The sequence below is a fragment of the Nyctibius grandis genome (assembly GCF_013368605.1).
Source record: "Nyctibius grandis isolate bNycGra1 chromosome W unlocalized genomic scaffold, bNycGra1.pri SUPER_W_unloc_2, whole genome shotgun sequence".
Lineage (NCBI taxonomy): Eukaryota > Metazoa > Chordata > Aves > Nyctibiiformes > Nyctibiidae > Nyctibius > Nyctibius grandis.
The window spans coordinates 3,499,748-3,523,614 of NW_027167473.1; the positions used below are offsets into that span (position 1 = coordinate 3,499,748).

The window sequence follows — 23,867 nt, forward strand, 5'->3', positions numbered from 1 at the left end:
ACCCAAGAGGAATATAGAGAGAGACTGTCTGAGCGTGCAGGGATGGTGTTAGGAAAGCCAAAGCCCACCTATGAAGGACAAGAAGATGATTGGGAGTTGTCAGCATGGATTTATGAAGGGGAAATCATGCTTGACCAACACAATAGCCTTCTGCAATGAGATGACTGGCTCAGTGGATGAGGGGAGAGCAATGGATATTGTCTATATTGACTTTAGCAAGACTTTCAACACTGTCTTCCTGTCAGGGAGCAGCGAGGGCTGGCTTCTCCCTAAGGGATGGGGAGTTGGGAGTCAAGCACCATGATATGCATGGCAAGGGCCTCACCAGTCTGGGCCCAGTCCTGCAGTATCCAAGTGAGGTGAGCAGGGCAGACCTGGAGATGGTAGTCAGATACAACCAAGAGTCCAGATCATCAGACAAATTTGTGGTGATGAGGCAGGTCCAAGGTCAAACCAGGAAGCCAGTCTGCAAATCAGACTCAGGTCTGGTGAGGATACCCAGGGTCAGACACAGTCCACTGATCACTGGGCAGGTCCCTAGTGGCAAGACAGGTCCAAGGTCAAGCCAGAAAGCCAGTCCATGGATTGGGGTCCAGATCAATTGGATCCATAGCCATCCACAGGCATGGCTGTGGCTGCACTAGAGATCAGTACTCCTACAACATAGAGATCTTATCAATGTGTACAAATACCTGATGGGAGGGAGTAAGAGACTGACCCGGACTCTTCTCAGCAGTGCCCAGTGACAGGACAATGGGCACAAATTGAAAAACAGGAAATGTCATTTGTTTGGAAGGCACCTCTGGAGATTGTCTAGTCCAATCCCCCCCAACTCAAAGCAATATCAGCTAGGGCAGGTTGCCCAAGACCGTGTACAGTTGGGTTTTGAATATCTCTAAAGATGGAGACTCCACAACCTTCCTGGGCAAACTGTTTCAGTGTTCAACCACCCCTAGAGTAAAAAAAAAAAAAAGCATTTTCTTATGTTTAAGCAGAATTTCCTGTATTTCAATTTGTGTCCATTGCCTTTTGTCCTTTCACTGGATACTAATGAAAATAGTGTGGATCTGCTTTATTTATTCCATCCCAACAGTATCTATATAAAGTAGTTTTGAAGATCTTTGTTCATCCCCTAAATCAGTTCAGATGTGCAAAGTTTTCAGTAAAATAAATTTCCAAATCCCGGGCATTCTAAATAGATGAAATGCAGAGAGCAGGGAGCTAGATTTACTGTGTGATATTTACAAGGTGAAAAACTTAGTACTGTCTCTTTCTGTGCAAAATCAGATATGCCAATATACTTTTCAGAAAAGAAGTGTTTATCCAACACAAAAATTAGAAATTTTCATTTAAAAAATTGAGAACTCATGAAACAACTGTTATCTATGCAATGTTTTGTGTAAAAACTGCCAACTTTGAAGTTTTTGACTTAAAATTTTTTGATGGAAAACTAGAGTAGGAAAACTAGAGATGGAAAACTTTGAAAAGCAAGAGTAGATGTTTTCATAATATTTTTATCACATTGGAATATGCTTATAATAGTAATTTTAAACAAAAGTTTAAATATATGTATAAACCACCAGTATTTCTTATTCTAGCATATTAAATACAATTTTTTGTTCTCTAGCATGCAGAAATCTTTTTTTTTTTATTTCTGTTGATATCCTTATTTTGCAGGTTTTAGGATACAGTTTGGTCAGTTTTTCCCCTGAAATGTGTAGGGGGGGGAAGCTTGAAAATATCCATATATTTGCTTGTTTATTTTAATGCAAATCAAGATTCTCATGTATGTACTAGACCTCAGAAGTTAGAGTTTGGGGGGTGAGGGGGAGGATAAAAGAGCCACATGTAAGAAAAACAAGCAAACAAAAGCATGCATTAAGCTGCATTGCATTTTTTAAACACTATATTTCCAAACTAAGACTTCTGCCACAGTTATGAAGCATGCTTAGTATATATCTGAGAAGTTTGGTATATATCTGTAAATTTGTATAAAATTTATCTTACGGTATTCAGAACTCTAGCATGTTTTAACATGAGATAAAGGACTGAATACTATAGTTTGAATCATTAGGAGAAATCTTTCTTATTTTCCAGTTTTATTAATGTTTCTAATTTTATTTAAAAACTAAAAAAATGTTAACATCTGTGAAATAATTCTCTTATAAGAAGACATTCAGAGCAAAGAGAATCTAAGAACCACAAATGTTTCCTTCTCCCTTATGATTACTCAAATTGAGAAATGTTATTTTTCTTTTGTCCTTTAGAATCATCTGTCAACTGTGTTAGCTTTTTCTGTTTAGTTGTATCATTTTACCCCCCCTTCATCAATCACATCTAATTGGATAGACACTTCTAGTTCTTGACTTCTTGACAAACATTGTAGGCTGAATTTATGCTACAGATCACTTTTCTTCATTCTTTCTTAATTTGAAAGGTCATGCAACTTTCTTACTTGTGTCGCATTGTATTGGATATATGTAGCAAGATTTTGGTAGTGGGTAAGGGGCTGCCCTGTGCCAGACACAACTGGTTCCAGCTGGCTCAGCAACGGACCCAATGCAGGCCAAAGCTGAGCCAATCAATGAAGTTGGTGGTGCCTTTGTGAAAACATACTTAGGGCAAAAAACACCAGACGAAGAGGAGGAGGAGGGGAAAAAAAAAAGAGTGAGAAACAGCCATATGAACACCAAGGTCAGAGAAGAAGGAGGGGGAGGAGGTGCTCCATGGTGCCAGAACCAGTATTCACATAGCACCTTGTGGAACAGCCCATGCTGGAGCAGTTGGATATTTCATGAAGGAACTGCAGCCGGTGGAGAACCCATGCTAGAGCAGAGAAGTGTGAGAAGGAAGGAGTGGCAGAGAGATACTGTTATGTATAGACCATAACACCCTCCCACCCACCTCCTTGAGGTGCTCATTGCCTCACTGAAGGGACTGCATGTAACCTGTGGCAATAACAAGGAAGGGGAGAAGAGGAGTCTGGAATGAAGGCATGAAGCTGAACCTGGGAAAGGAGGAGAGTGTTTTAATATTTGTCTTTGTTTCCTGCTACCCGAATTAGTAATTACATTTTTATTTTAATTGGCAATAAATTAAATTAATTTTACCCAAGTTGAGCCTGTTTTGCCCACAACGGTAATTGGTAAGCAATCTCCTGTCATTATCTTGACCCACGAGCTTTCTTGTTCCTGTTCTTCCTATTTTCTCCACCTGACTCACTGCAGTGGGGGGATGTGAGTGGCTGAGTGGGAGTTTCACTGTTAGCCAAGGCTAACCCACCACAAACATGAATATATCCAAAGACCTGCTAGAGGTATGCTTGTGTTCGGTGTTTGACATGGGCCTGAATTCAGGGTCTGAGATTTCAGGCATGAATTTCAGTTGAGTGGCAACAATCACTGAGCTAATTCAAAGGTGGTGCTGCTAGTTGCTGAGTCCCAGTTGTGGATGACATGAGCTATGGGAATGCTACTTCTCTGTTCCAATAAGAAATAAAAAAATAGTAAATGTAAACTACAGATGACTGCTGCTAACAGTCCCATCTCCCAGCTGAGACAGTAGCTTGGACACACAGACAGATCAAGAGATTTAAAGCACTTTTGTACTGGAATAGAAGAAATGCACAGGTAGGGACTTGCCTCACCTATATAGGTAATAGTCCTGCCTTTCAACTGGAGTTGCTGTATGGCTCAGACTTCCAAATGGAAGGCTGGTTTGCCTTTGACGTACTGCTGCTAGATTGTTTACAGGAAGGAAATGCCAGAATGTTTAAATAGTTGAATTCACAGAATCACAAAATCACAGAATGGTTGAGGTTGGAAGGGACCTCTGGAGGTCATCTTGTCCAACCCCCCCCCTGCTCAAGCAGGACCACCTAGAGCTGGTTGACCAGGACAGTGTTCAGATGAATTTTAAATATCTCCAAGGAGGGAAATTCCACCACCTCCCTGGGAAACTTGCTCCAGTGCTCAGTCACCCTCACAGTAAAAAAGTGTTTCCTGATGTTCAGAGGGAACCTCCTGTGTTTCAGGTTGTGCCCATTGCCTCTTCTGCTTTCACTGGGCACCACTGAAAAGATACTGGCTCCATCTTCTTTGCATCTTCCCTTCAGGTATTCATATACATTCATGAGATTCCCCCTGAGCCTTCTCTTCTCCAGGCTGAACAGTCCCAGCTCTCTCAGTATCTCCTCCTATGGGAGATGCTCCAGTCCCTTAATCATCTTTGTTGCCCTTTGCTGGACTCTCTCCAGTATGTCCATGTCTCTCTTGTACTGGGGAGCCCAGAACTGGACACATTACACCAGGTGTGTCCTCACTAGTGCTGAGTAGAGGGGAAGGATCATGTCTCTCCACCTGTTGGCAATGCTTTGCCTAATGCAGCCAAGGATACCATTGGCCACCTTTGCAGCAAGGGCACACTGCTGGCTCATGTTCAACTTGCTGTCTGTGAGGATCCCCAGGTCCTTTTCTGGAAGCAGCACAACCCTCTGGAGTATCAGATACTCCTCCCAGTTTTGGTGCTGTCTTCAAAGTTGCTGAGGGTACACTCTGCCCCATCATCCAGATCATTAAAGAATATGTTAAACAGGACTGGACCCAGTATTGACCCCTGGGGTACTGCTAGTCACTAGACTTTTTGCCACTGATCACCACCCTCTGGGACTGGCCATTGTGGTGGGTTGACCTTGATTGGCTGCCAAGTGCCCACCAAGCCGCTCAGCAGGACAGGGGGAGAAAAATACGATGAAATGCTTGTGGGTTGAGATAAGGACAGGGAGATCACTCAGCAGTTACCGTCACAGGCAAAACAGACGTGACTTGGGGAAATTAATTTATTGCCAATCAAACAGCATTGGATAATGAGAAATAAGAACAAATCTAAAAAAAACCAACCTTCCTCCCAACCCTCATTTCTTCTCAGGCTCAACTTCACTCCTGACTCTTCTACCTCCTTCCCCCAAGTGGTGCAGGGGGATAAGGAACGGAGGTTGCGGTCAGTTCATAATGCTTTGTCTCTGCCTCTCCTTCCTCCTCACGCTCTTCCCCTGCTCCACCCACAGGAAACAGTCCTTCATGAACTTCTCCAATGTGGGTCTTTCCCATGGACTGCAGTTCTTCATGAACTGCTCCAGTGTTGGTCCTTTCCATGGGTTGCAGTCCTTCAGGAACAGACTGCTCCAGCGTGGGTCCTCCACAAGGTCACAGGTCCTGCCAGAAAATCTACTCCTGTGTCGACTCCTATCCACAGGCCGCAGTTCCTGCCAGGAACCTGCTCCAGCGTGGGCTCTCCATGGGCTGCAGCTTCCTTCAGGGCATATCCACCTGCTCTGGTGTGGGTTCCTCATGGGCTGCAGTGTGGTTATCTGCTCCACCGTGGATCTCCATGGGCTGTAGGGGTACAACCTGCTTCACCAGGGGCTGCAGGGGAATCTCTGCTCCGGCACTTGGAGCGCCTCTTCCCCCTCCTTCTTCACTGACCTTGGTGTCTGCAGAGTTGTTTCTCTCACATATTCTCACTCCTCTCTCCCAGATGCTGTTGCGCAGCAGTTTTTTTACTCTTTCTTAAAGATGTCATCACAGAGGTGACATGAATGTCACTGATATTGTCTCAGCTTTGGCCAGCAGCAGGTCCATCTTGGAGCCGACTGGAACTGGCTCTATCCAACATGGGGGCAGCTTCTGGTGTCTCCTCTCAGAAGCCACCCCTGCAGTCCCCCTGCTACCAAAACCTTGCCACATAAACCCAATACAACCATTCAGACAGTTCTCAATCCACCTCACTGTCTGCTCATCCAGCCTATATTTCATCAGCTTCTCCCCTCATCTACCAGGCCAGTCATTTCATTGTAGAAGTTTATCAAGTTGGTCAAGCATGACTTCCCTTTGGTGAATCCATGCTGACTACTCCCAATCACCTTCCTGTCCTTCATGTGTTTGGAAATGATTCCCAGCTTTAGCTGCTCTATCATCTTCTCAGGACTGAGGTGTGGCTGACCAGCCTGTAGTTCCCTGAAATTATCTGTTAGTTCTGGGTCAAACACAGGTATGATGTTTAATAGTAAATGGGTCTCACAAAAAAAAAAAAAAAAGATTAGGAATAAAATAAGGTAAAAAAAACCCCAAATATTATGGTGAATAAAAGTGAAAGAAAAAACCCTAATACATTATTAGAGCTTAGTTTGGTTTCTGTTTCTAAAGCCCTTAGAGTTTATTTTTCAGCAAGCCAGAACAGTATAAGCCTTTCTTTTTAATGAAAACAGAGACTACCAATAAATTATGTAAGTGCAAGAATTGGATTTTTGAGGTAATACTAAACAGTGAGACTTTCAGTAAATATTTGAATGTTTTCAGCACGGCAACTACAAAGCAGCAACAAATTTGCAGAAAAACTTAGACAGTTTTTTTTCTTTGTCTTGTGACTTAGTCAATCCATTTTGACTTCTTTCTTTTTTTAATAGTTTCTACTTTTTTCTTACTGATTTACTTACTTCTGTGTCCATTTAATACCAAACAGGAAGTTTGGCATGTACTCCTATTCTTCCTATTTCTGCTTTATCTTATTGATGACTATTGAATGTTTGCTGTTGTCAAATTTTAGTCAAAATTTCTTAAACTTTTCTGAGGAGTGAGTGTGAAGTTTAAGTTTAGTTACAGTGTGCAGGATTGGACCATGGGAATCAATGAAGTTCTACTGTAAATTATCTTAATGAGAAAAGCACATCATTTTGCATTGGTTTTTGAATTAACTAATTTCATGTTCATATTTCAGTGGTCTAGTTCTGTTGGATTTCCATAGTTTTTCAAATATTTAGAATGTTTGTTTTTAGCTAAAGACTCCAAACTTTTATTGTGCTTACATTTAGCTATATAAAATTAAAGTTCTATTCTTTTTGAGTAAAGCTAAGCATCTTTTGAAAGCTGTTATATTTATAAAAGGTTGGTTATTTTTTTTTCAGTGCCTCTTCTCTCAGCAGTTAATTAAAAAAAAAAATCGGAAAAATCAGAGTTGAAATAGGAAAAAGGGTCAGATAATTTTAGAAAAGCTAAATTCTTCCATTAAGTAGTTGTGTAAATCAGTTGTAGCAACATTTTCCCCTGTCTGTAATTAAAAACACAAAGAGTAACCTGGGTATAAACAGATGATTTTGCCAGGAATTCTGGAAGCCTGTCATTGCCTGAACTGCAAAAATGTCACCCTCTACTGTCCATAAAAGACAGGAAATCTAAGATTGTTAACAACTCTGCTCAAGTTTCATTTGAAACACCTGAAAAAGAATCTTTTATTTTTTTTATTCCTCAGTTGCATTTTGCAAGTTATTTTCTGATGCTGTTGAAACTGTTTGACTCCTATAATGTCACTTGTAATAATGCCAGAATTAAGACTTTTCCCCAACATTTTTTTACATAAAGCACATTGGAGCAAGTGGTAGGATAATCCTGACTCCTAGCACCAGTGCATTAAGTTGGCTTTTTTTTTTTGTTAAAGTTCTTCCTAAACCCCAGAAACTCAAAGGACTGTTAGTTTTATGCATTCAAGGCACTTTGGATTCTACTCCAAGAACTGAAAAGTTTGTGAAATAATACATTTTGTAGAAACTAGTGGAACTATGTGAACATACTGGTTTTGATTTGCAAATATTTATAGAAATTTATCATCTGCCAGGTATTTTTAATGATAAAGTATAACGAGGATAAAGTTAAAAATTCTTACAAAATGAGGTTTTTAGATTGCAAATAGATCAAGTGATAAGAAGTTTATCCATAAGAGTTCAATGCTACCGTGATACTAGAAATTAAACTTTAGTCTTCTTAAAGTTGATTAGAGTTGTGCTGTTGATTTCAGCAGGCCTGGGATTTTATCCTGGGCCTTTACAAAAACCAAACTTCATATAAAAGTCCTAGAGATTAAGATGATGACAGAAGAATTTGTTTCCAAGTATTAGCATTCCTAAAGTTATCATAATTTATGTTAATCAGGCCAAGAGGCCTTCTCTGGAAAAGTATACTTCTTGTATATCCCATGTCCTATTTTGTTGTATATTTAAATATGTCTGGAATGACCAGAATCTTGGATGCTTGCTTCTTATGGGAGTTTTCTCATAAACTAAAATCTAAGTAATCTGTTTAATAAGATCGAAATGAGAACATGCTCACAGCTGGCTGAACGGCTTCTTAAGAGGAGCTTTTTCAGAGTAGAATTTGTTGACATTTCTAAAGTTAATACAAAGCTTTACAATCTGCACAGTGCAATTTCAGACTTGAGTGACAGTTCACATGCATTGCATTCTGCACCAAGGTTTCTCTAGTTTTCTTCTGGCTACAAGGCTATTTCAGAAGGACAAAGCTTCCAAGTTCTTATCACTAAGAGATGGGGCAGAATTAATTTTCAGTTCTGTTGGAGATGACAGGCAGAATCTTCAGTCTGTCAGTGTGATGGTCTTAACATCTGATCATCTGTCATGGAACACCACCCCGAGATCCTACTGACTAGGTAGGACGGGGTGTTGCACTCTATGTCAATGACCAGTTTGAGTGCATGGAGCTCTGTCTGGGGATGGAGGAGGAGCTGATGGAAAGCTTATGGGTCAGGATTAAAGGGCAGGCAGGGACGAGAGACGTTATAGCGGGCGTCTGCTACAGGCCACCTGACTAGGATGGCCAAGCGGATGAGGCCTTCCACAGACATATAGATGTAGCCTCACGTTCACAGGCCCTGGTCCTCATGGGGGACTTCAACCACCCTGACATCTGTTGGAAGGACAACACAGCTGGGCACAAGCAATCCAGGAGGTTCCTGGAATGCGTGGATGACAACTTCCTTCTCCAAGTGGTAGAGGAGCCAATGAGGAGAGGTGCCATGCTGGACCTTGTTCTCACCAACAAGGAGGGGCTGGTGGAGGACGTGAAGCTCAAGGGTAGCCTTGGCTGCAGCGACCATGAAATGGTGGAGTTCAAGATCCATAGGGCAGCAAGAAGGGCGCACAGCAAGCTCACCACCCTGGACTTCAGGAGAGCAGACTTTGGCCTCTTCAGGGACCTGCTTGGTAGAGTCCCTTGGGATAAAGCCCTGGAGGGAAGAGGGGCCCAAGAAAGCTAGTTAATATTCAAGGATCACCTCCCCCAAGCTCAGGAGCGATGCATCCCAACAAAGAGGAAGGCAGGCAAAAACGCCAGGAGGCCCACATGGATGAACAAGGAGCTCCTGGATAAACTCAGGCACAAGAAGGAAGCCTACACAGGGTGGAAGTAAGGGCAGGTAGCCTGGGAGGAATACAGGGAAATTGTCCGAGCAGCCAGGGAGCAGGTTAGGAAAACTAAAGCCCTGATGGAATTAAATCTGGCCAGGGGTGTCAAGAACAACAAGAAATGCTTCTACAAGTGTGTCAGTGATAAAAGGAAGACCAGGGAAAATGTGGGCCCTCTCCGGAAGGAAACAGGAGACCTGGTTACCCAAGATATAGAGAAAGCTGAGGTACTCAATGACTTTGTTGCCTCAGTCTTCACCGGCAAGAGCTCTAGCCTCACCACCCAAGTCACAGAAGGCAGAGGCAGGGACTGGAAGGATGAAGAACCGCCCACTGTAGGAGAAGATCAGGTTCGAGACCATCTAAGGAACCTGAAGGTGCACAAGTCCATGGGACCTGATGAGGTGCACCCACGGGTCCTGAGGGAACTGGCAGATGAAGTTGCTAAGCCGCTATCCATCATTTTTGAGAAGTCGTGGCAGTCTGGTGAAGTTCCCACTGACTGGAAAAGGGGAAACATAACCCCCATCTTCAAGAAGGGGAAAAAGGAAGACCCAGGGAACTACAGGCCACTCAGTCTCACCTCTGCCTGGCAAGATCATGGAGCAGATCCTCTTGGAAAATATATTGAGGCACACGGAAATCAAGGAGGTGACTGGTGACAGCCAACATGGCTTCACCAAGGGCAAATCATGTCTGACAAATTTGGTGGCCTTCTATGACGGGGTTACAGCACTGGTGGATAGGGGAAGAGCGACTGATGTCATCTACCTGGACTTGAGCAAAGCATTTGACGCTGTCCCGCACGACATCCTCATCTCTAAATTGGAGAGACATGGACTTGATGGATGGACCACTCGGTGGATGAGGAATTGGCTGGATGGTCGTACTCAAAGAGTTGCGGTCAACGGCTCAATGTCCAAGTGGAGACCAGTGATGAGTGGCGTTCCTCAGGGGTCGGTATTGGGACTGGCGCTGTTTAACATCTTTGTCAGCGACATGGACAGTGGGATTGAGTGCGCCCTCAGCAAGTTTGCCGACAAGACCAAGCTGTGTGGTGCGGTCGCCACGCTGGAGGGAAGGGATGCCATCCAGAGGGACCTTGACAGGCTTGAGAGCTGGGCCCGTGCGAACCGCATGAAGTTCAACAAGGCCAAGTGCAAGGTCCTGCATGTGGGTCGGGGCAATCCCAAGCACAAATACAGGCTGGGTGGAGAATGGATTGAGAGCAGCCCTGAGGAGAAAGACTTGGGAGTGATGGTTGACGAGAAGCTCAACATGAGCCGGCAGTGTGTGCTTGCAGCCCAGAAGGCCAACCGCATCCTGAGCTGCATCAAAAGCAGTGTGGTCAGCAAGTCAAGGGAGGTGATACTGCCCCTCTACTCCGCTCTCGTGAGACCCCACCTGGAGTATTGCGTCCAGCTCTGGGGCCCCCAACATAAGAAGGACATGGAGCTGTTGGAGCGAGTCCAGAGGAGGGCCACGAAGATGATCAGAGGCTGGAGCACCTCTCCTATGAAGACATGCTGAGAGAGTTGGGACTCTTCAGCCTGGAGAAGAGAAGGCTCCGGGGAGACCTCATAGCAGTCTTCCAGTACCTGAAGGGGGCCTACAGGAAAGCGGGAGAGGGACTTTTTACAAGGACAAGTAGTGATAGGACGAGGGGGAATGTTTTTACACTGAAAGAAGGTAGATTTAGATTAGATATTAGGAAGAAATTCTTTCCTGTGAGGGTGGTGAGACACTGGAACAGGTTGCCCAGAGAAGTTGTGGATGCCCCCTGCCTGGCAGTGTTTAAGGCCAGGTTGGATGGGGCCTTGAGCAACCTGGTCTAGTGGAAAGGTGTCCCTGCCCGTGGCAGTGGGGTTGGAACTAGATGATCTTTAAGGTCCCTTCCAACCCAAACCATTCTATGATCCTATGATTCTATGACTATTCGTCGCAGAGGAGTGTTTAGATAAAAGTGTGACTTAACAGAATTCGATGGCGAGGTTCACTCTGTTACTTACTACATGGAGGAAACATAGAGGGAAAATTGGGTCAGAATCGATTTAGAATGATTGATACAGGGACTGGAGGTGCAGAAAGGTAAGGGAGACCCTCCCATTGAGTCACGAGGTTCAGAATGGACCCCCTTGCTTTCTAAACTGCTCTTCAGAGAGGACCCTAGGTGCGGCTGGATCCAAACTTAGTCCCAGACTTGGTCAACGGCTTATGTCTAAGAGATAGAAAGGGTAAGGGATTATGTGTGTTTATAGCTGAAGGATTATATGTGCACACCCGATTCTCTATATCACTTAGCTAAGATTCCAAAGTTTCATCATGCTTATTCCCACTTCACTTACCTTCTGTCTGGGTGTCTGGTGTTAGTTCGCTCTGAAGTTCGAACCCTAGGTTTCCTGAAGTAGACTCTCAGGCATCGGATTTTATAAAATAAATGATTTAATAGAGTGGTACAGCAGCATGGTCAGCTCATGTCTCCGGAGAAGGGCCGAAGGGGAAGGGGGCAAATAAATCCCTGGGCAATTATACCCTTACAGACTATTCACTTACCCCTCATGCAATGGTTTGGTCCAATAGTAATATTTGGGTCTGGGGTCTTGTTCCTCTTTGGATTCCTTCACTGTCTTCAGACAGGCCGTTATCTTGTCTAGTTGCAGCTGCTGTTGACGGCTTGTAGCCTTGAAGCCTCCGTATCTTCTGATTTACGCTGGCTCTGGAGGCCCTGTTTTGACTAAGTAGGTACACATTCAGTAAACCTAAGTGGAAATTTACAGCTTGTGGCCTAAGGCTTCAGCAAATCTAGCTACTCATGCTAAGTAAGTAAAGCTGAGCAAACAGCATACTAAATCACACAACATTATAACTCTAAGTGATCCATTCTATTGAAAACTTAATTGTTTAAGCTAAATAACTAATATCTCTTAACACTGAGAGGCGTCCCTGCTAAAGGGGAGAGTTGCCTGGCATTCAGTCCAGTTGTCGTCCAAGGAGAATTCAAATTGGGCTCATCCAGTGATCTGTCATTGGTAAAAGATCTCGTTGCTTCGAGGAGCAGCCTTGAGAGGTGTCCTAGCTCAAGCGGAGATCATCGCCATGCAGCCATGCTGCCTAGCAGGGTGAGCTCAAAGGCGGCTCACTTAGGCTGTCATATTTATGGGATAAAGTGGTTGACTCGTAGCCAAATTGCATACAATGTGAAAGGTATGCATGAGACTCCTTGTACCCACAGCTGATTGGTGTTCACTGTGTTGCTCTGCTTCTTTGTGGGTTTCCTAGAGGAGGTCTTGGCCCAGCTACGGCTCAGGCCTTTACCTCCTTTGGAGCCTGTACCAAACTCCTGCTGGTTTGGTTAAGGGGGGTCGAGTGCATCCGTCACACCATCCAAACTAGGATTCCTATTTGTATCTTTGTCCTTTTTATCCTTTATAAAAGCTTTTGTGACTTGACTGATGAAGACTTGAATAGAATAGAATAGAATAGAATAGAATAGAATAGAATAGAATAGAATAGAATATTTTCAGTTGGAAGGGACCTACAATGATCATCTAGTCCAACTGCCTGACCACTTCAGGGCTGAACAAAAGTTAAAACATATTATTAAGGCCATTGTCCAAACACCTCTTAAACTCTGACAGGCATGGAGCATCGACCACCTCTCTAGGAAGCCTGTTCCAGTGTTTAACCACTCTTTCTGTAAAGAAATGCTTCCTAATGTCAAGTCTGAATCTCCCCTAGTTCAGCTACTTAGTTTAAGTCTAAGTAGCCTTCTCAGACCTTCTGAGCTCATGAGAAGTTTGTTACATTTTAAAATTATTTAAATTCCTTTGTCTCCAAACAGATACATGGCCCTTCTTAAGGTGATTAAACCTTATTTTTGAGCTACTTGATTCCTGGGAAGGCAAGTCCTTTGGAAAAGGATATTGTGTTTCTGTTTAGTGTAAATGAGCTTTAGGTCTTAGTGGTATAGTTTTTAAACTAAATTCCACAAGAAATTGGTAGTTGTGCTGTGATATCAGCTTTATGAATTTTATAATACATTGCCAATGTTCTACTTTTCCTTACTACAATTATTCTGATGTTACTTTTTTCTTGTGTGTGAAGTAGCAAAACTGTATATTAAGACTGAGAAATTAGGCAGAACAGAGTGTGATATTGCACTTAAAAAAAAAGAGAACATAAAGAATAATTTTGTATTTGATAATTTTGTAGGTACAAGCCTGTGCAGAAAGTGGATGGAGTTGCAGATGGTTTCACAGGAAGTGGTCAACAGACAGGCACATCTGCTGAACAAGCTATAATTGCCCAAAGTCAACATCATCAACAGTTTTTAGGTATGAAAAGATGTGTTATACTGTTATAAAAGTAAAATAAACCCCGTTATCACCATGAACATCAAGTCATACAAATACAATAATTATTTTAGTTATGTTGCTCTGTTTAAAACTCTCACTGATAACAGAACAGGAAGATACTCATAGAAGCTATATGTTCAATATTTTAAGACTTCTGCAATATTTAATATGCATCATGCAGATATAAAAGAAAAAATGTGCAAAATCTTGCATGGTAGATTTAAAATATATTGCAATGATGACTGGAAAAGGGGAAACATAACCCCCATCTTCAAGAAGGGGAAAAAGGAAGACCAGGGGAACTACAGGCCAGTCAGTCTCACCTCTGTGCCTGGCAAGATCATGGAGCAGATCCTCCGGGAATATATACTAAGGCACATGGAAAACAAGGAAATGATTGGTGACAGCCAACATGGCTTCACTAAGGGCAAATCGTGCCTGACAAATTTGGTGGCCTTCTATGTCAGGGTTACAGCACTGATGGATAGGGGAAGAGTGACTGATGTCATCTACCTGGACTTGTGCAAAGCATTTGACATTGTCCCACATGACATCCTCGTCTCTAAATTGGAGAGACATGGACTTGATGGATGGACCACTCGGTGCATAAGGAATTGGCTGGATGGTCGCACTCAAAGAGTTGCGGTCAACGGCTCAATGTCCAAGTGGACACCAGTGATGAGTGGTGTTCCTCAGGGGTCGGTATTGGGACCGGTCCTGTTTAACATCTTTGTCGGCAACATGGACAGGGGGATTGAGTGTGCCCTCAGCAAGTTTGATGATGACACCAAGCTGTGCGGTGTGGCCGACATGCTGGAGGGAAGGGATGCCATCCAGAGGGACCTTGACAGGCTTGAGAGCTGGGCCCGTGCGAACCGCATGAAGTTCAACAAGGCCAAGTGCAAGGTCCTGCATGTGGGTCAGGGCAATCCCAAGCACAAATACAGGCTGGGCGGAGAATGGATTGAGAGCAGCCCTGAGGAGAAGGACTTGGGGGTGATGGGTGATAAGAAGCTAAACATGAGCCAGCAATGTGCGCTTGGAGCCCAGAAGGCCAACAGCATCCTGGGCTGCATCAAAAGCAGTGTGGCCAGCAGGTCGAGGGAGGTGATTCTGCCCCTCTACTCCGCTCTCATGAGACCCCACCTGGAGTACTGCATTCAGGTCTGGGGTCCCCAGCACAAGAAATACTTGGACCTGTTGGAGCGAGTCTGGAGGAGGACCACAAAGATGATCAGAGAGCTGGAGCACCTCTCCTATGAAGACATGCTGAGAGAGTTGGGGCTCTTCAGCCTGGAGAAGAGAAGGCTCCAGGGAGAACTTCTAGCAGCCTTCCAGTACCTGAAGGGGGCCTACGGGAATGGTTTTAAACTGAATGAGGGTAGATTTAGATTAGATATTAGGAAGAAATTCTTTCCTGTGAGGGTGGTGAGACACTGGAACAGGTTGCCTAGAGAAGTTGTGGCTGCCCCCTCCCTGGCAGTGTTTAATGCCAGGTTGGATGAGGCTTTGAGCAACCTGGTCTAGTGGAAAGGTGTCCCTTATGAGGAGAGGCTGAGGGAGCTGGGTCTCTTTAGCTTGGAGAAGAGGAGACTGAGGGGTGACCTCATTAATGTTTATAAATATGTAAAGGGCAAGTGTCAAGAGGATGGAGCCAGGCTCTTCTCAGTGACATCCCTTGACAGGACAAGGGGCGATGGGTGCAAGCTGGAACACAGGAGGTTCCACATAAATATGAGGAAAAACTTCTTTACGGTGAGGGTGACTGAACACTGGAACAGGCTGCCCAGAGAGGTTGTGGAGTCTCCTTCTCTGGAGACATTCAAAACCCGCCTGGACGCGTTCCTGTGTGATATGGTCTAGGCAATCCTGCCCCGGCAGGGGGATTGGACTAGATGATCTTTCGAGGTCCCTTCCAATCCCTAACATTCTGTGATTCTGTGATTCTGTGACTCGCATGACAGGAGTGCTGTAATGGATGGCTACAAGCTTTTCAGAAGGGACAGGAGAGGAAAGAGAGGTGGTGGGGTGGCTCTGTACATTAGGGAGTGTTTTGACTGTATAGACCTTAAGGACAGTGATGATAAGTTTGAGTGCCTATGGGTAAGAATCAGGGGGAAGGCCAGCAAGGCAGATATCCTGGTGGGAGTCTGTTATAGACCACCCAACCAGGATGAAGAGGCAGATGAACTATTCTACAGGCAGCTGGCTGATGTTTCAAGGTCACTAGCCCTTGTTCTAGTAGGAGACTTTAATGATAACAAAGGGGTCCAGGAAAGCTGAACGTACTTTAAGAAAGAAATCTTAAAGCACAGGAGCAGGCCATCCCCATGAGCCGAAAGACGAGCCGTGGGGGAAGAAGTCCGGCCTGGTTGAACAGGGAGATTTTGCAGGAACTTAGGGGGGAAAAAAAGGAGGTTTATGACCCTTGGAAAAAGGGGCAGGCAACTCAGGAAGAGTACAAGGATGTCGTTAGGTCATGTAGAAGGAAAATTAGAAAGGCGAAAGCTCAACTAGAACTCAATCTGGCCACTGCAGTAAAAGATAATAATAAAAAGTGTTTTTATAAATACATGAACAACAAAAGGAGGTCAAGGGAATATCTCCATTCCTTATGGATGCGGGGGGAACATTGTGACCAGGGATGAGGAAAAGGCTGAGGTGCTTAATACCTTTTTTGTCTCAATCTTTCACAGTAAGACCGGTTATCCTCAGGGCAACTGCCCCCCTGAGCCAGTAGACAGGGACGGGGAGCAGAATAGACCCCCTGTAATTCAAGAGGAAGTTGTTGGCGACTTGCTGTGCCACTTGGACGCTCACAAGTCTATGGGACCGGATGGTATCCACCCAAGGGTGCTGAGGGAGCTGGCAGAAGGGCTTGCTAAGCCGCTCTCTGTTATTTATTATCAGTCCTGGCTAACCGGGGAGGTCCCAGATGACTGGAGGCTGGCCAATGTAACGCCCATCCACAAGAAGGGCCGGAAGGAGGATCCCGGGAACTACAGGCCTGTCAGCCTGACCTCGGTGCCTGGCAAGGTGATGGAACAGATCATCTTGAGTGCAATTACACAGCACATAGAGGACAACCAGGGGATCAGGCGTGGGCAGCATGGGTTTAGGAAAGGCAGGTCCTGCCTGACCAACCTGATCTCTTTTTATGACCAGGTGACCCACCTAGTGGATGAAGGAAAGGCTGTGGGTGTAGTATACTTGGACTTCAGCAAAGCCTTTGATACTGTCTCCTACAGCATTCTCCCGGATAAGCTGGCAGCCCACGGCTTGGACAGGTGCACTCTTCGCTGGGTTAAGAACTGGCTGGATGGCCGGGCCCAGAGAGTGGTGCTGAATGGTACTGCATCCAGGTGGCGTCCGGTCACTAGTGGTGTCCCCCAGGGCTCAGTATTGGGCCCAGTCCTGTTTAATATCTTTACTGATGATCTGGATGAGGGTATCGAGAGCACCCTCAGTAAATTCGCGGATGACACTAAGTTGGGTGGGAGTGTTGATCTGCCTGAGGGTAGGTGCTGTGGACTGCTTCCTGATGTTGATGTGGGCTGGATGGAGCTCAGGTGCTGATTACTTTTCACAATCTATGCCTGCTTTGTTCTGAGGGATCACAAGTCCAGCTTTCTGCTGAATACCTTCTTGAAGGGTTCTGCTGTATGAGGAGTAGCTGAGGAACGTTGCAGAGTTGTTAATTTGCTGCAGTAGCTGTGAAGGTTGCAGAGGGATCTGGACAGGTTAGATAGATGGGCCGAGACCAATGGCATGAAGTTCAACAAGGCCAAGTGCCGGGTCCTACACTTTGGCCACAACAACCCCACACAGCACTACAGGCTGGGGGAGAGTGGTTGGAAAGCAGCCCGGTGGAAAAGGACCTGGGGGTATTGGTGGACAGCCAGCTGAACATGAGCCAGCAGTGTGCCCAGGTGGCCAAGAAGGCCAACAGCATCCTGGCTTGTATCAGGAATAGTGTGGCCAGCAGGACTAGGGAAGTAACTGTCCCCCGTACTTGGCACTGGTGAGGCCGCACCTTGAGTCCTGTGTCCAGTTCTGGGCCCCGCACTTCAAGACAGACATTGAGGTGCTGGAGCGAGTCCAGAGGAGGGCAACGAAGCTGGTCAAGGGTCTAGAGGGTATGACCTATGAGGAGTGGCTTTGTAACTGGGATTGTTTAGCCTGGAGAAAAGGAGGCTGATGGAAGACCTTATAGCTCTCTACAACTACCTGAAGGGAGGTTGTAGTGAGGTGGAGGTCGGCCTCTTCTCCCAGGCAACTAGCGACAGGACTAGAGGACATAGCCTCAAGCTGTGCCAGGGGAGGTTCAGGTTAGACATTAGGAAGAATTTCTTCTCAGAAAGGGTCATTAGACATTGGAATGGGCTGCCCAGGGAGGTGGTGGAGTCACCATCCCTGGAGGTGTTTAAGAAAAGACTGGATGTGGCACTTAGTGCCATGGTCTAGTTGACACAGTGGTGGTTGGACTCGATGATCCCAGACGTCTCTTCCAACCTAGTTGATTCTGTGATTCTATGATTTTATACAAAAATGCATACTGAAAATCTTGCCCTAAAAGGTCATTAATTTCCACTGACAATTTTTTGAATATGCACATAAATTGGGATTATATTTTTGCACTGCAGTTGTGTTGACCATTGATAAGAAGGTGTATTGAGTTTGTGCTGCAACGATATAAATGGAAAGAATCACGTAGTTAAAACCAGAAACCCAAGGTTCATATTTAAAAATGTGCATTTTGTGCGTTCATTGATGTAGCTAAGCATATCCATTTCTCAGTTGTGGAAGCAAATGGTAATTTAGTAATTTGCTAATGTAAAAAAGCTTATTAAATGTGTTATTGCAATAACTGTACACTTAGTTTTGAGTTCCTTTATTGGGATTTTGAAGCACCACATCCTTTGGCCTAACCTTGCTGTTACTGAAATCATTGGGAACCTTAGGCTATAGTTCACATGTTTTTGAATTTTCCCTTTCACCCCCCCCCCCCCCCCGCCTGGTTGACAGTGCATTTTTTTTCCCCCATACCAGTGTATCTCTTGGAAACATTTATGAGAAATAGTAAAAGCACATGTTTCCTACAGTTGAAAGTCTTGTAAATTTCAAATATATGCTGCTGAGTCTACTAAACTGTAACATGCTGCTTCATCCTGTCATATTCTGAAAATGTGTCTTAGCTTTTTTTATATACAGGTAAAATATGTATGTGAAATCATTTTTATCTGCTATCTGTCAAGAATAATTTAACATTTCCTTTTGCTTAAAAAATAGCTAGCTTGTTTGTTCACAATTTTATTGCAACTTTAAAATATATTAAATATGAAAGACATTCCTCTTTGGGCATTATGACCTTCTAGACTTTATTTCTTTACACCATCATTAAATGTTTTCTAATCGAACTGTAGTTGGCACCGTTCATGATAGTTTTCTTCTGTTATGTTGTCATGGAAATAGATGCAGCTCGAGTACTTCCAGAGTTTGGAGAAGTTGAAATATCTTCTCTGCCAGATGGTACTACCCTCGAGGACATAAAATCACTGCAAAGTCTTTATCGAGAGCACTGTGAGGTAAGAGAAAAGAGGCATTTCACATAAATAATCATTCTTTGAAAAGTCATGTCTTCTATTGAGAATCAGTACAAGATGACTGACACAAAACACATTGCAGCCAGCCTACTTGTATCTGATGTGCTCCTCAAATATTTTGCTTATTCCATCAGAAAGGACATTTGCAAAAAGACTTCTCTGGAATTTCTCTCTTTACAGGGAAAGAAAATGACATGTAATAGAATACCGATACTGGAATGTAATCATGTGTAGGTTTTGAGAATTTTAGATAAATTGAACTTTAGATAATATATATAAAGAGTTTTGCTTTTGTTTATAGGAGTTGAAATAAAATTAAATTGTTATTTCTAATGTTTATGTTAAAAACAAACTCACTTTTTTCTTCAAGTTTTAAAGAAGCAGGTTGTTTAAGAACTTAAAGCCACATTTCATATTGAATAACGTGTTTTAAAATTATTGTTGAAGGTGCTTTAAAACATGTAATGAAGTAACAAAATTCATGAAATAGCAGTTTTCTTTTGTGTTTGTAATAGTGTTAAAAGTTCTGTTTAGGTGAATTCACCTGATATATGTGCTTAGGCTCTTTTCTGGAGGCTTCCTTGTATTTGCACTTGGCCTGATCTGAGTCTCTGTCCACACTAGTATGGAGAGTTGGAAAATTTGTTGCTAAAATGTTATTAAAAAGGATGTTATATGTTTATTTATAAACATACATTTTACTATTTTTCTTGCAAAATGACCGGGGGGAACTATACCCCTGGGAGGAGTTGAGACAGAGGGGGGATGAGGTAGAAGACTATCTGCATTTGTTTTATATTTTTTTAGGCAATAGTGGATGTTGTTGTGAATCTTCAGTTTAGCCTGATAGAAAAATTGTGGCAAACTTTCTGGCGCTATTCTCCCTCTGCTCCAGCTGACGACACAGCTATTATTGAACTGAGGTCAGTAAATGTCTCTGTTTACTGTTCACCATCATAATATAACAGCAGGAGTCAAATCAAAGAAAGTCTTAGCTTTACATATAGGCTAAGAACATTTTCTAATATCAGTAGTTTTTCAGATTAAATTTGTGTTGTCTGCTATTTGACATATAGGCTGTTGGTATATGTCAAACTGCAGCCTTGAAATGATTGAATACATCTTCTATTTTTTCCTTTGTTTGGATGACTAAAGTCAAAGTATCTTTTCACAATATACTGTCCAGTTCATTTAAATTGCAAGGACCATTTTTATCATACCTCTGCATAATTTATGGGCTGGAGCAGAACTTTTGAGGCCATTTTCCCCAGTTTCATATGAAGAAGTTAGAGAGTTTCAATTGGATGCAACAGAGACATTTATAAAGTTTTTATTAAATAATCAAACTCAAAGTCCATTGTACTTTTCTTATCTGTATGTAAATGCATTTTCATTTGTTACATTTATTCACACCAGCAATCTGAGTGAAATAGAAAGTCGACTTCCAAAAGGAAAACTGATTACTCTGTGCAAAAATGAGTCTATTCTGAAATGGATGGGTAATTGTGACCATGTGATGTACCAGGCTTTGGTGGAGATTCTCATTCCTGATGTCCTTAGACCTATTCCTAGTAAGTTAAACACAGATAACATCTCATAAGACTGTGTTTTGTTTTGTTTTGTTTTGTTTTATGTGGTGATTTTTTTGTGCCTCACATGAAACTTTTGGGAATGATTTGGAAGGATGTAAACATACTGTGTGTCATCTTTCCTTAATTCTGTTGAGTAGGAAGGTGTACTGGAGTTGATGTAAGTATTGTATTTAAAGAAAAGGAGAGTGGATATTTCACCGCATTTAGAAAGGTCTCTAGAAGTTTTAAGAATATATTTCCCCATGGAATATGCTTTTGGCTTGCCAATTCTAAGTTTTTATTAATTTTAAGATAAAAATGGGTTCCTTTACATACTGGCTCTAGTCTACCTGACACTATAGCCCTAAGCCTGAGTCCATTAATGTCAGACAGTCTTTCCACTGACTTCAGTAGGCTTTAGTTTAAGTTTTGTAAATAAAAGTTCTAGTTGTTAAAAAAGCAAAATGTATATGCTTTGTCATTTCATTTTTTGATAATGTATTATCAGTGGCTGCTAAAACCTTATCAGTTTTGATATCTATTAAACCAATATAATATTGTCAAACATTTTAAGTCGTTTATTATTCCAGTCTACTATACTTTCCATTCTATTTCTAGTATAAAGGACTCATCAATCGATTCTAGTATTACGGCCAACTAACCATTATCAGGAATAGAGCTTTCTTTTCAAAGTTGATTTTATAGTATCCATAATTGCTTAATCATGGTATTTTTCTATGGCTGCTTTTGGTAGTAAATGATTTTAAATTGTTTTCCAGGAAAGTTAAATCCCTTCCTAAAACATTTATTGCATTTTTCTATGTTGTGTTAAATATTAAAAAGAAATTATAGTTGCATATATATTAAAAATATAATATATAATATTAAAAGAAATTATAAAAGAAATGCAAAAGAAACCAACAGGGAAACACCTGTGAAATGCCTCAGAGGAATTAGGCTAAGTGACAAGGTCTGTAGGCCCACTAAAGTGCCTCTATAGCAATGCACGCAGCATGGGTAACAAGCAGGAGGAGCTGGAAGCCACTGTGCACCTGGAAAGCTATGATCTAATCGCTATCACTGAAACGTGGTGGGACAAATCACATGACTGGAGCACTGCAATCAATGGCTCTAAACTGTTCAGAAAGCACAGGCAAGGCAGGAGGGGTGGGGGGGTTGCCCTCCATGTAAAAAAAATGGATTGAGTGCACAGAGCTGTCTTTGAAAAACAGCGATGAACAGGTTGAGAGCTTATGGGTAAAAATAAGGGAAAAGCCAACAAAGGAAACCTCGTGGTTGGCGTTTACTACAGGCCACCTGACCAAGGGGAGGATGTGGATGAAGCATTATTACTCCAACTACAGGAAGCATCACGCTCCCAGGCTCTGATCCTCCTGGGGGACTTCAATCACCCTGACAGTGGCAATCTCTCTTCCCACATCTCTCAAGCCCCTGAACCTCAAGGCAGGGACTGGGGGAAAGAAGTTGTTCCCGTCATAGGAGAAGACCGGGTTCGAGACCACCTGAGGAACCTGAGCATACACAAGTCCATGGGACCCGACGAGATGCATGCCAGGGCCCTGAGGGAATTGGCTGATGTAGTTGCTAAGCCATTCTCCATTATATTTGAGAAGTCGTGGCAGCCAGACTACGTCCCTGGTGACTGGAAAAAGGGAAACATTGCACCCATTGTTAAAAAGGAGGACCCTGGGAACTACTGACCAGTCGGTTTTGCCTCCATGCCCGGGAAGGTCATGGAGCAGATCCTCCTGGAAGACATGTCGAGGCATATGGAAGAGAGGGAGGTGATTAGAGACAGCCAACATAGCTACACCAAGGGCAAATTGTGCCTGACTAATCTAGTGGCCTTCTACGATGGAGTGACTGCATTGGTGGACAAGGGAAGAGCTACAGATGTCATCCACCTGGACTTCTGTAAGGCCTTTGATACAGTCCCCCACAACATTCTGGCTGCTAAATTGGAGAGAGATGGGTTTGATGGATTGACTGTTAGATGGATAAGGAACTGGCTGGATGGCCATGCCCAAAGAGTTACAGTCAATGGCTCAGTGTCCAAGTGGAAACCAGTGACGAGTGGTGTCCCTCAGGGGTCTGCACTGGGACCAGTATTGTTCAATATCTGCATCAACGACACAGACAGTGGGACTGCGTGCACTCTCAGCAAGTTTGCAGATGACACCAAGCTGGGCGATGCAGTTGATTCGCTAGAGGGAAGAGATGGCATCCAGAGGGACCTTGAGAGGCTTGAGGAGTGGGCCCATGCAAACCTCATGAAGTTCAACAAGGCCAAGCCCAAGGTCCTGCACCTGGGTCGGGGCAATCCCCAGTATCAATACGGATTGGGGATGAACGGATTGAGAGCAGCCCTGCGGGGAAGGACTTGAGGATACTGGTGGACGAAAAACTGGACATGAGCCGGCAGTGTGCGCTTGCAGCCCAGAAAGCCAATCACATCCTGGGCTGCATAAAAGGAAAGGTAGCCAGCAGGTCAATTCTCCCCCTCTGCTCCACTCTCGTGAGACCCCACCTGGAGTACTGCATTCAGCTCTGGGGCATCCAGTTCTGTTAGAGCGGGTCCAGAGGAGGGTCACAAGAATGATCAGAGGACTGGAACACCTCTCCTATAGGGAAAGGTTGTAAGAGTTGGGCTTGTTCAGCCTGGAGAAGAGAAGGCTCTGGGGAGATCTTATTGCGGCCTTTCAATATATAAAGGGGGCAGAGAGAGACTTTTTACTGGGGCCTGTAGTGACAGGACAAGGGGCAATGGTTGTAAACTGAAAGAGGGTAGATTTAGATTTAGATTTAGGGCTCAGGAGCATATCTGAAATGCTTGTACACCAACGCACGCAGTATGAGAAACAGACAGGATGAACTGGAAGTGTTGTTTAGTTCCCAGAGCTTTGATGTCATTGGTATTAGTGAGACTTGGTGGAATGCGTCCCACGGTTGGAGTGCTGGGATGGAGGGCTACAGGCTGTTCAGGAGGGATAGGCAGGGCAGGCAAGGTGGAGGTGTCACACTATATGTAAGGGAGAGGTTTGATTGTACAGCCCTTACAGTTACTGAT

At 43.7% G+C, this 23,867-nt stretch overlaps 1 protein-coding gene across 1 annotated transcript in view; it reads left to right on the forward strand.

Moving 5' to 3' along the window:
• The window catches only part of LOC137677168 (transcription factor RFX3-like), a 202,016-nt gene that overhangs the window by 154,011 nt on the left and 24,138 nt on the right, over nucleotides 1–23,867 (forward strand). Inside the window, exons 8-11 of the mRNA XM_068424419.1 lie at nucleotides 13,463–13,584; nucleotides 19,078–19,190; nucleotides 20,016–20,131; nucleotides 20,625–20,779. Coding sequence (XP_068280520.1) covers nucleotides 13,463–13,584; nucleotides 19,078–19,190; nucleotides 20,016–20,131; nucleotides 20,625–20,779 — 506 coding nt within the window. The remainder of the gene's footprint in view (nucleotides 1–13,462; nucleotides 13,585–19,077; nucleotides 19,191–20,015; nucleotides 20,132–20,624; nucleotides 20,780–23,867) is intronic.